Source organism: Gavialis gangeticus, unplaced genomic scaffold (genome assembly GCF_001723915.1).
Source record: "Gavialis gangeticus isolate Ggan-Ray unplaced genomic scaffold, GavGan_comp1, whole genome shotgun sequence".
NCBI classification, from domain to species: Eukaryota; Metazoa; Chordata; order Crocodylia; family Gavialidae; genus Gavialis; species Gavialis gangeticus.
Window position 1 is genome coordinate 201856112 of NW_017728992.1, and position 13503 is coordinate 201869614.

General features: G+C 42.7%; 1 protein-coding gene across 6 annotated transcripts in view; it reads right to left on the minus strand.

Moving 5' to 3' along the window:
• PTK2 (protein tyrosine kinase 2) overlaps positions 1-13503 on the minus strand; it is a 463084-nt gene that overhangs the window by 149013 nt on the left and 300568 nt on the right. For all 6 annotated transcript variants that reach the window (XM_019528216.1, XM_019528218.1, XM_019528213.1 and 3 more), the window contains 4 exons: positions 12514-12568; positions 5396-5536; positions 4887-4964; positions 3086-3193 (listed from right to left, as the gene is read on the minus strand). In XM_019528216.1, coding sequence (XP_019383761.1) covers positions 3086-3193; positions 4887-4964; positions 5396-5536; positions 12514-12568 — 382 coding nt within the window. The remainder of the gene's footprint in view (positions 1-3085; positions 3194-4886; positions 4965-5395; positions 5537-12513; positions 12569-13503) is intronic.

Here is a 13503-nt window from a genome sequence, read left to right on the forward strand (position 1 = left end):
ACATTAACATAATTTACACTTTTAAAGAAATTAAAATTTACAGAAGTCAAATTTAAAATCCAGAAAAAACACAGTAAGCTACAAATACAACATTAACACCTGCCCTACTGTAATCACTAGAATATCCTGCCCACTCTCTCTCAAGCCATCCTCTGTCCCAAAGACCCACGAAAAAAGAGCTCTTTAGCATGCCTGGAAAGCACGATTGCTGCTGCTGTCATGTATTTGTCTGATGAGAGCTCCCAGAGACTCACTGGACTGGAGCTCCACTGTGCCAGGCACTACTCAAGCACACATGTGTAGCCCTTGTCCCAGAGCTGGCAACCTAAACAGACAAGACAGGAGGTGAAAAAGAAAGGGATCTGCCCAAAGTCACGGGGTGTTAGTGGCAGAGCTAGGAATAGAAACTGCTGGACCCTGGTGACCTTGGGCACTGAGATAATGACAACTTCTCTTGTTCATTATCCTGAGAACACTATTCCCTATCATTAAACTCCATTAGTCTCCTTTATCCCCATCACAACAAATTCTAGCTTCTCTCTTTTCCAGAGCACTACTTAACTCCTCCCCTTCAGCTGTTTATCTGACTTAGCATCTTCACATTGTCCGTCTGCCTGTTCCCTTATTCGCTGTAATTCTGCCAGCATCTATTCCCCATTTGCATGTTTCTCCCACAGCTCTGTGCCTTTCCCATGCTGTCCCTGCACATATAATGCACTCCCAGAAGTTCACAAACTCATCTCTCTCCTGCTTTAGAAAGCACACAAGAAGAGAGTCACCCCAAAGGCATTTGTCCTCCTTATAAATTTTTCATACAGAACTCCTAAAAAAATTTGGTCCTATGTCCACTGCTTCTCCTTCTCCAAATCTACTCTCCTGGTACTAGTCAAGGTCAAAGTTCGGGTGATTTAGCTACTGCTAATGGCTCAGGCAGATGTAACAGACCTATCTCTGTGGAGGGTCGATCATGCCTAACTATGTCGTGTCCTTTTACGACCAGGTAACTAACCAGCTGGACAAGGGACATGAGGTAGACAACATTTACTTAGACTTCACTAAGACCTTTGACTCTGTCTCACATGAAATTCTCTCAATTAAACTGGAGGGTACTGGCCTGGACCAACCTACGGTGAGGTGGGTAGATAACTGGGTAAGAGGCCGGTCCCAGAGACCTGTGATCAATGGGATGGCCTCATCCTGGATGGCTGCCTCCAGTGGTGTCCCACAGGGATCCGTGCTTGGACCCATGCTTTTTAACATATTTATTAATGGCTTGGATGAAGGGGTGGAACGATCTATGAGCAAGTTTGTGGATGATACCAAGCTGTGAGGAAATACAGGCACACTAGAGGATAGGGAATGAATCCAGGACGACCTTGACAGACTGGTCCTATGGGCTGATCTTCCAAGCATTAGATGAGACTTAACAGGGAAAAGTGCCAGGGTCCTTCATCTGGGTAGGAAGAACCTTCACCATAGCTAGAGGGTAGGTGGTAGCCCACTGGCTGGCACAGCACCCGAATGGGACATGGGGGTCACAGTCAACCAGAAGATGAACATGAGCCAACAGCGCTATGAGGTTGCCAGTAGGTCAAATAGAAGTCTGGCATGCATCAGTGATGTGTTGCCAATAGATCCAAGGAGGTGTTTCTCCCTTTCTACTCAGTGTTGGTGAGGCCATGGCTAGAGTACTGTGCCCAGTTTTGTGCACTGCACTTCAAGAAACATGTGGATAAGCTCAAGAGGGTGCAACGAAGGGCCACCTGCATAACTGGGGCCTGGAGAATAGGCCCTATGAGGAGAGACTCCAAGAACTAGGCTTGTTCAGTCTAAGAGGAGGCTGGGAAGTGACTTGATAGCCACCTACAAGTATGTCAGGGGGGAGCAACTCTTCAGGAAGGCACCTCAAGGGAGGATGAGGACCAATGGACACAAACTAACAGAGGGAAGATTTAGACTGGACATACGGAAGAACTTCTCCGTAAGGGCAACTAAAACTGGGAACACACTCCCGGCAGAGGTGGTGCGGTCTCCATCCTTGGAGGTGGTCAAGAGGAGGCTGGATAAGCACCTCGTTGAGCTAATTTGAGCTCATTAACATCCTGCCTGTGGCACGGGACCAGAACTGATGATCTTACAGGTCCCTTCTGGTCCATTGATTCTAGGATCCTATCAGCTGCTGTGTACTTCCAAGCAGCATCCCTCCCTTCCCCTTTTAACTGTTTTAAATTCACCCTCATCCTTATCCGGAGACTTCTGTATTCACTTAATTAATACATAATTACAATTCAAAACAACACATGCGTAATATATTCTATGCAGTATTATAAATACTTACCATGGCATTTTTATTCGGAACAATCAACTGCTAGGAGTTCCGTTTGTTTGTTTGTTAATTTTTCTTACCAGATAGCACAAACCATTCCTGTTTGTGTTTTAGTTAATGATAAAATAATGCAAAATCCTATTTGTTTTAATTTAATTGTTCATAATTTTAATCTATGTTATCAGTAAAAAATTCAGAAACTCAGAGTAATAGGGATATAAACATGGAGCGATGTCAAAGATGTAGTTACTTATATAGCTGCAGTCAACAAAGTTAACTGGTGTACTATAATAAACATTTTCAGAGGTCTTATTGCACAGTTAATTTCTTCAATCTCAGCTGCATGCACCAATATCAGTATCTGTGGCAACTATGTTTAAAACAGTTACAATGTAATTTTATAATAGTACATGGGCACAAATTCAATACTACACTGTCAAAGCATCTTTAAAAGAACATACTTCATACTTTGAAACGAGTTACACAGACTATACAAACATCTATAACAAAGTTCAAAAATATTCTCAAATGATATTTTCTATGCACTCTAATGTTGACAACTTTATTTTAGCAGGTATTAATTTACTTAGGTTCCTCTGAAAAAAATAATCCCTACAAGATCAAGTCCTTGCTGTTTAAATTCATAGGTTTAAATAACTCTGTTGTGCCAACTTTACAACAGCCAGCTCAAAAAACAACTCTAGGTTTTTTTTGAACATGATCAGTATTTTAAAAGTATCATAGGTGCCAGTATCTTACCTCAGGTGCCCCGGATATTTTGAGTTGTAACATTCCTTTTCTATCCTTGTCTTCACTGTTTGAATACTGAATGGTTTGCACTTGATTGAAATCTGCCAGGTGAGTAGGCTGCAGAAAAGTCCACAAAAATTGAGATGTTTATAAATGTTGCATCCTGCCTATAATTCTCCCTCACTCCTGATGCTACACATAGGAAAAGCATTTGATCCCTAAATTACACTGGACAAATCTGAATTCACATCTAGCTGAGATTTAGCTTTTCTCTTTCACAACCCTGGGCTTTTTCTCCTCCAGTTTCTCTGGAGTTTTTACTCCATTGGGGTCATGCTATTTGTGAAGAGGCACAGACTGAATTTAGGCAGTAAATATTGTGCCGTATTTATCTGAAGAGGTTGCTGCTGAGCAATAGCAGGCTCATGCCAGGTAAGCCATGGGACATGAACTCAGACCTCCTGCATTTTCATGAGATATGCACCACAACAATAGGTCACAGGGTTGTTTCCACTTCTCCAGCAACTCAAAGGGTAAAAAACCTTTTGAGTGCTCTTAGTGCTATGTTCTCACTTGAATAAATCACTTCCAAATCTTTCCTTTATTGCTGAATTAAGTTCAGTGCAGGTTGATATAACTAACAGAGCACAACAGTCAAGGGGACAGATGTATTGCTGTTATGTGAATCTGTATGAATGTTATTCCTGTGTCATATTCTTGGGGGCAGAAGGGTCAAATAAGTCTATTTCAGGTTAAATGGATCCATTGACTATAAACAGAAAGTAAATGAGGTAAGTACAAAAAGAACAAAATAAGGTGTATTTCAGGGGTCGGTGACCCCCAGCACATGCGCCAAAGCAATTTTGCTTGGCATGCTGCATCTGGCCTGGGCTGTGGGCAGCTGCCACTCATTACAGAGCCCAGGAAGTTCCCAGCAGGCGGAGGGGAGGTTGTAAGCCCTACTGTGGGCAGCCTGAGCTCTGTGGCAGGCAGCAGCTGCCGAGAGCCTGGGCTGGATGTGGCAGGCAGCTGCAAGCCTGAAAGTGACTGCACCAGGGTCCGGAGTCCCAGCCCAGCTCGTTACTGCATGTGCCTCGGGGATCACTGTGGGGAAGGAGCCAGGCCTGCACACCTGCAAAGCCTGGCATCCCTGTGGGGGCCAAGAGGGGTAGAGCAGAGGGGCTCACTACTGGCAGTGGCTGCATGCATGCCTCAGGGCAGAAGGCAGGGAAGGGACTGCGCTGCCACAGCAAGGATCGGACCCCCTGTGGCTCCCTGCCGTCCACCCCTGCTACGCCAATGTCTTCCAGGTCCCAGGTTGCCGGGTTTTTGGCACTCAGCCCAAAAACATCGCTGATCCCTGGTGTACTTGCTGCTGTTCAGATTTGTCAGCAATGGCTGCACTGTATGTGCTTAAAACTGACTCAAGGACACATTTATCCAACTAAATATTCTGCTGAAAAAAAAAATTAGAATCATCTAAGTTTACCACATTTCTTGTTAAAAAAATGCCGAACCAATGTGTTAGGTTTCTTAAGTGTGAGCTTCAATGGCTGACCAAAGCCAACAGCTCCACAGTTAAGTTTGACACTAGCTCTTTATTTCATACCATTGTGCCTTCCTCCGGCCCACAGCATGAGTTAATGCCCGAGTAACAGCTTTTACTTTGAATTTCCTGCCTTTTCTTAGTTCAGCTCAAAGATTAGACTTTTCATTCATCTTTGTCTATAGCTTCATTCACAATAGCAGGCTATGGAGCGAGGCACAGTTTAAAACGGTCACTGAGACAGGAAAACAGAAACAGACTTACATTAGCGCCCTTGTCCGTAAGGTAACTGATTCCGTCTTCTGGGCCAATTGCCAGCTCTACTGAAATAATCCAGCTTGACTTTTTGTGATGAAGGGGGAGGGGATGGTGAAGTTTAAAGGGGAAGAGAAGAAATTATTTTGGACAAAGGTTCTCCAGTGCATGTATTTCAAACTTCAGTGAACAATCTTAACACACCTTTAAACTCTTTAAACAAGACTAAATGATTAAGAAATTGCTATTTTTCCTTTCCATGGCTTTCAGAAGCTAAGCAGTAATATGTATGAAATAAAAGTGTTAAATGCCACACCAAACTCTGATACTACTGAAACAGCCATTTCAAAAGGTCTGAATGTAATCAATATCCTCTTGTGGTTAATGAAACTTAAAAAGAGCACCCTTTTAATCAAAGTGTGAACTACCCACAGGCAATTAACTGCAGAGCTGAGTAATGCCAATTAGACCTACTGTTTCATTATGTGTTCCACTGACTGCAGAGCCCCTATACTTACACCCAAAGCACATTTGAAGCATTCCTTGTCAAATCTATACACAGGAGAGAGTATCTCAAAGAATTTCAGAATACTTTCTTCTCGATTGAGGTTGGCAAACTGTCGAAATGTTTGCTGGATCTGTTTACGTAGTGTTTTGGCCTGTGTAATAAAATATTTAAAGATCACTTAATATCTGTCCATCTAAAGTGGTGCCAGTGATTACGACTACTAAATGAATCCATCACTTCACTATCTGTAGCAGTTACCCAAATTACTAATGAAACATGAAAAAGGGTTCAGCCTAATATTAATAATGCTGAATTTTGTTTCTCAAATTTAGTTAAATAGCAAAACCCTTCTTTATTTACTCATAGGCACTGTACATGTAAAACAAAGCTAAAAACAATTTAACTGAATTAAATATAGTGCAAGATGGTATGATTAAGGTTTTCTGCATATGCTAATTCTTCTAGGTTCCTGGTCTACCTCTGCTTTCTAAATCTCTTACAAATATAAAAAGATTGCTATCAGGAACCTAAGCTTTGCATATATTGTGAAACACTCCACTAAGTCTTCTCTCATAAGAATAAATCTAGCTGCAAACATACATTTACATATACATATGTGTGTACATAGGCTAGGCATTAGACTGGCCATTTGTTCATGTAATTTCCATATGCCTCCAAATTTGTACGTAGATTAGGTGTACATGGCTAACTTTGAAAATACTGCTCAGAATCTTTAGCTACTTTCATCTGGCAAGTAGATATCCATCCTTCAATAGGATGGTTTGTTAAGGAATCCTGTTCTAGTCAGACACAAAAGTGAAGTTTTTTTTTTCTTTACAGTAATATTAATAAAGTGGGTGGGTGAGTTGTAATGATACTCATGTTTCGTTATGACTGAGAAGTTCTTCTGTGTATATATATCTTTTAAATTCTAAAGAATATACCATCATTTACATACAAAACAGTCATGTTAATTTTTTCCATTGCAACAAAACCCTCCTGTATCCTGAATTCAAGATGAAAACCAAAGCCTCTTGATTTTTTTCCAATCAGTCCAATAAAGGAGCCAAATACATTTGTTCCTATTAACCACACAAGGTTGTATAACTTCTTTTTGTCTTACAAACTCTGATCCAACACATGAATTATCCCATTGAAATCAAAACAAATGCGATAAAAGCTAGCATATCTTCCTCTAGTCATATATACTTAAGAGTCTGGATTCTTAAAGTCTCAGATGATATCCAAGTTTTTAGAAATAAATTAACTTAAATTATTTTATTAAATATTGCTATCCTAGAAAGAAGCTGCAAAGTCTTCCCTCTAGTCCAGAAAGGTGAGACCTTTTGGAGCAGTCAAAGGAACCACGCTTTCTATTCTGGAACTAGAAGAGTGTGCTCTGGAAAGCACATGTTCTAGTACAGGGCTCTGAAGCAGCTGCGACTTTATAAAAGTATTTATTCAGAGAACTATAAAGTTGGCTGAACATCTGGCTATATAAAAAAGGAAATGCCTTGATTTTATGCCACTCTATGCCTCAATAAAAAGCACAAACTCAAAAAGCAACATATTCAACATGCTCAAACAATTCCTTATCTTCAAAAAATCCCTCCCTTCACATTCAAGCCAACCTCTGGCAACATGGGGAAATCATACAAGCAGACCTAATTCCAAAGCCAAGGAGGCCCTAATATAAATATCTGGCCTTCAGAATTAATTTGCAGGCTACTAGCACAAGTGCACTAGATTTTCCCCCACTTGTTACACAGGAAGAAGAGACAGTGTCTTAGCAAACTACCTGCTGTTCCAGCTGAGCAGAGAGCAGAACATGCCCCCTTTACAATTCCACATCTTACTGCAGGGAGACTACAGGCTGACTGAGCAGTCCGGGGCAGCCAATCAGGTCTACTTTGTATGCTGCTGCCATCTGTCTCTTGGTAGACTGAGGGAGATGTATACATCAGAGCTACATGCCTGCAAACTGTCTGCACTGAATGCTCTCTGGTATTCAAGGAATCAGTATTTAGGAAAATTCTCTCAGATGATTTAAATGCGTGTATGCAGCCTTAGATTAATTGTTCCCAGTAAACTTAAAGATTACATCTAAGTAACATCAATTAAAACAACAATAAGCACTTCTGAAAATCTTCCACCTCCTGTTCAGGTGTCTTTCTTCCATAAATTAAGCAAGTCCTAGGCATCTGAGCAAGAATTTTTGTATGCTGCATATGGGTATTTTAATACCAACTGACTTAATGCCTTTCACAGTTGCTTACGCCATAGTGCCAGACTGTCAAAAACATGCAAACATTTTTATTTTTCCCCAAACCAAAACCTGACTTGCAACTACAATAACTGGATGGAATGATAAAAAGCAGCTTCCTTTTATGCAAACTAATTTTATGTACCTCTTACACATCATTTACATCACCCAGGAACAGTCCAGAACACTGCACAGAAAACTAAACTTTATCTTTTACCTCTCTGTACAGAGACATCCAACTCCCATTGTTTAAACTGAACTGTAAATTTGTTTTAAGTAAGTTTTTAAGATCATTTAAGGAATAGTTAAGAAATTCAGATAGAGAGAGAATATTTTAATAGCAAAAGGTGATCCAATGACATCAGTACACACAGACATCTATACACATATATAATACATACAGATGACCAACTCTGGACATTTGGCTTCTGGCCCAATCCAGTACCTGCTGAAGTCGGTGAGAATTCTTTACCTGACTTCAGCAGGCCCTGGATCAACCTTTCAGGAGAGAGCTATGTAGCCTCAGGACATGCCAGGAACTTTAAACTCTTTTGAGAAAGAGTTAAGTCACCAAGAATGCAAGCACTGCGAGTCTATTAGAAGAATGATAGAAGAAGCATTAGATCAGCACATCACTGAGACAAACCAACAAACTACGTTTTCAATCATTTTTCTATTGTTTATAGGGTGCCATTTTTGCTGTTGCTACAACAATGCTTTCCGTCTAGCAGTACCCTTTACCAAATACTAGGTGGGTTATTATCGTAACAGGGAATGGGGAACTTGCTGGATAAAGATCAAGACAGAATCAGCATACCTAGTTATTACCACCTGTGCTGCCACAGCTATCCTGTGTGACTTTAGGCAAGTCACAACTTTTTTTTTCTCTGCTTCTTCTCTTGTAAAATGGTTATAATTTCATCCCTCACAGGAAAGAAAGGGATGTTAAATTTAATTCAACTTCAACAAAATACTGGAAGATTCTACAGAAAGTAAACATATTAAATTAAAACCCCTAAATTTGAAGGGTCCTGGGCATCCCAATTATCTGGGAGTCAGAGGATGTTTTCATGGTGCCCAGGACAAGCTGGGCACCACAATGCCAACTCGCACCTTCTTTTTATAATGGGAAACAGTATATGGCTCTTTCAGACTGGCAAATATGTAGAAACACGGTGGGATTTCAGAATGACAAAATCCTGCTTCAAGGCAGAATCACGTCCTTTGTCAGGGGGGTATGAAAGATAATAATTGCTTCAATGAATCATAAAAAATTAGGGTTGGAAAGGACCTCAGGAAGTCATCTAGTTCAAAGCAGGACGATCTCCAACTAGATCATTCCAGCCAGAACTTTGTCAACAAAAACAGAAATGATGCAACTTATTGCTAAAACTAAATCTTTCACAAAAAAAATTAGAACCATGAGAAAGTCTGACAATAACTAACTATTTCTTATATTGTGGTTGTATGTCTGGAAGATGCATAAGAAATAATGTTGATGTACCCTTCAAAAACAAATTTAGTTAGACATCAGGTACATCTGAAGGATTCTGTGTTCACATCTTCTTACAGGTTCTATCACCAGCACTCTTCAGTTTAGCCAGATGTGGCTTAAACAATAATTTTCCAATTTGCAGAGGAAGCTTGAAAGGGAACTGTGAAATGGCCTATAGATGGTGCTTTATACAACATCCAAAACTGAGTACTCATTTTCTGTCAATGTAAGTATATTCTCTGAGGGCACATGTAACTCGAGACTAAAGCAGTGTTTTTATTTTGTGAGGCCACATACAAAATATGTCTTTAATTGCTATATTATAATGGCACCTAACAGCAGTGACACTGCTACAGATCTTTCAGCATTTTTATTAGGAGCTGGTTTTGAGCTGTTATGATTATAATGGGGGGAAACCTGGCATACATATTCCCTTGAATTTCAGAAAGAGGATCTCAAAAATTAATTCAGTTTATCTGAGAACAGACTGGTTCATTTGAGGTGTTGGTGGGTTTTTTTGGACTTAATCCAAAGTGAGAAGCCAGCTTGCTGAGAACAATCTTCTCATAGGTAAAAATTACTGTATACAGGAACACAAGCCTGAAAGGGACCTCCTGGGTCATCAAGTTCAGTAGTCCCCCACACTGAAGGGAACTAGGTCATTTTAGCAGGGCACCGGGGGCACGAGCAGCCTGAGAGGTCGCTTGCAGGTGGCGAAGGGGGCTAATGAAAGACTCGCCTGACCCAGGTGGGAGCTATACAAGCCCAGAGCTTGAACCCATCAGGCAGTCTCTCCCCAGCAGCCATGAAGCGAGGAGCTCCTAGCAGCAGACCTCCTAAAGGGACTTGTATTTTACATAAATGACTCCACAGGCCTGGGAACAGAGAAGCAAGTCACCTGGGCAGAGAAATATTAGATTTTATACACAAGTGGCCTTTGTTTTATGATAAACCCGGAGAGGGTTTGAGGTGAAGCATCTCAGCCCTCTGGCAGACTCTTTTATTTAAGTGGCACTGGTGGTTTAGCCTTGAGCCCTGCTGCGGCACCTTAAGGCCTACTTAGAGAACTGGTACCATGGACTGAAAGCAGGGCCCAGTAAAGGGTCCTGGAGCCTGGGAAAAGGCTGAGACCCACATTAGGGTCCATATGCCCAGAGGGGGCTAAGCTGGACTAGATGGTCCCTGAGCCCAGAGATGGGCTGAGAGCTGGATCAGGGTGTCCAGGAGCCCAGAGGAGGGGCTGCGTGCGTGACTGGGGTTCCAAGAGTTCAGAAAGAGACTGTGTAAGGGACTAGGTGGTCCAAAGGCTCAAGGGGACCTGAGTATTTAGATAGACAATATCACTGAGAGAGAACACCTGCGAGACTTGGGGCATTGTGTAGGGGAGGAACGGAGTCACACAATTTGCCCTTAAGGCTATCTGGCAGAGGTACGGACAAGCCAAGAGGGCCTACTAACCTAGGGGGCAAGATTGTGACTAAGACGACCCAGGAGCCCAGTGGGGACTGACATAGGCTCAGGCTCACTCAGAGCCAATGGGCAGCCTCTCTTACACAATCTTCAATAAGAGTGAGGCGCAGAGCAAGGGAGGGCTACTGTCAAGCCCAAGCCAGGCAAGGGCTGCATGGCCACCAGGGAGCATCACAGCCACCCCTGTGTGCATGAGCCTGCTGCAGTCGTATAAACCATATACAGGCAGTCCTCAGATTTACGACGCAATTGGTTCCTGAAAACTGTGTTTAAGGTTGACACATTGTAACTCGGGACCAATTTTCCCATAGGAACAGTGTTACCAACGGGGTATTGGTTCCTTTACAATGCTCAATACAGCTGCGTGCAGCTGTTAAGAGGTGAAGGGAAGTGGCGTGGGGGGGCAGATCAACGTCCCCCCCGCGGTGAGGAAGGGCGAAGTGGCTCCTGCTGCTGCGTGCTGCTCTTCTGATGGCTTGACCAGTGGTTCATACTGCTGCTCCCGGGCTGCAGTGAATTTTCAGGTGGCTGCTGCTGCCCAACAGCCCCCACCCCAATTCTGGGCACCCCCCCATGCCCTCCCACTGCTCACCAGCTGGGCAGGGTGGACACAGGACAGGAGCCACAGTGCTGCCTTAGGACAAGTGGCGTGCAGCAGCAGGAGCTGCCACCCCGTGCCCTCTAGACGAGCTGCGGATTTGAGGCCGCGCCGGGGGGGGGTGGGGGGCGGGAGAATGTGCCCTGGCATTGTGGCAGGTGCCAGAGTGGGGGCTACGGGGTAGCTGCAGCCACCTGAAAATTCGCCACAACGTGGGAGCAGCGGTGTGAACTGTGGATCGAGCCATCAGATGAGCAGTGTGCAATGGTGGGAGCCACCGCCCCTCCCTGTCCGTGTGCCCCCCTGGCCCCAGCGGGGCAGCATTTGCCTCAGCCCCAGTCCCTCCCTCACCACAGGGGACATTGATCTGGCCCCCCACAGCGCTTCCCTTCCACCACTTACCAGCTGCACACAGCTGTATCGACTGTCGTAAAGATGACCCCCAGGTCAGAATGTCAAAACGGTGAGTCAATTTATGAACGTAGTAAATGACGTTCATCGCAACTCAAAGCCATACATTGAGGATTGTCTGTAATCCCTATGATAAACTGATGAAGCTCCATCTTCCAAATATTGTAGTTTTTGCCCTCATACTCCTACTGGAAGACTGTCCCAGAAATTACATCTCTGGTGATTAGAAACACTTCTAATTTATTTTGATTTCTAGCCTAACTTCATTTATGGCCAGTTTCTATCCTTTTGTTCTTGTGACAATATTGTCTTTGTTTTACTAGTTCTTTATTGCTTCCTAGTGTTCCTTTCACAATATATGTAGTGAGAGCAATCACACTGCCTCTAGGCCTTCAATTTTGCTAAGCTAACCAAGGCAAGCTCTTTTTGAGCTTTTGATGACTTCTCAATCATGTGTTTTCCTCCGCCAAAATTCTCTTATCTTTTTTGGAAGGTGCTTTATAACAGAGCGTAACTTTGCGAGTAGACTCAGGCACTGTTCATGGGACTGCATGGAGAAAACCTATTATTTTAATATTTACTCTGCAATGTCACATGTCACTTTTGTGAAGATCCCAGATGTCATCAGTTCCCCTATCTGTTGTTTATCTACATGGTATTACACATTACATTACTGACATATGAGAAAGGTAGTAATTAGTATGTTTCTCACCAAGAAATAACTATACAACTTACCACTTACTACTATATAAGACAAAGAATTACCAGGCTTTAGGTATATAAAGCAGACTAATGGAATCCAAAATCATTCACATTTCCTTCAAGTGTTCTGAAAAATATACTGTTCATAGATTTATAATATAATATATGATTTAGCGGAACTATAATTACCTTTACAGAATCCAACAAACTCTTCGGAAAAAATCTCCTTAAGCCAACATCTTTCCTGAAACAAGCAACAACAGACATACTGTTGATAACCAACTTTTGAGATTCCACAGCCATGCGCTTTTATTTATATTTTAGAAATTCATACAACATAATAATGATTTTTCTTAACGAAGCTAACAATAATTTCAGAGCACAAAATCAGTGCGATTAAACTGCTTGCCTTAGCCACTTTACAGCAACTGTTGTACTCATACCTTCTAAGTACAAAAAAGATACCAATATAGGAGGTGGTATCTGGGGTGGAGTGTTTACGGATTTAAACAGTGTCCTGTTCTGTCATGAAGAAATGCTATGAAGAAACTAACACAACATCTTTTATTATTTCAAGAAACACTAACAATATGCTTACTGCACACACAGTACATTGAGAAGAGAGTCGGAGGCTAAGTATAGACAGTCTAAAAGCCTGAGGCTGAATTGACTCAATCTTTGCAGGTTAATCTAAGCTGCATAGATTGAACAGATAAGCCAGTGAACAGACATTGACTTTAGAGTCCAGAAATCTAGCCACATGCGTGCAGTGGCGCAGGCCTGAAGCCGGGGGGTGTGGCGAGAGCACACCTCCCTGCTTGGCTGGGGTAGACAGCTTGAGCCAAATCTAGCTCACCCACCCTGCAAGGGGCAGTTTGCGGGGGAGGTGCAAAACATCCTGGGATGCTGGGGGACTGCGAGTTAGCTTCAAAAAAGGGAGGAAGGAGGACCTGGGAAACTATAGGCCACTTAGTCTTACCTCGATCCTAGGCAAGCTGTTCGAGAAAATTATTCTGGCACACATCCACAAGGGGCCAGCAGGGGGCTGCATGCTTAGGGGCAACCAACACGGGTTCATCAGTGGCAGGTCCTGTCAGACCAACCTGGTGGCCTTTTACAATCAGATCACCAGATCATTAGATGCAGGGGTAGCAGTGGACATAGTCTTCCTGGACTTCC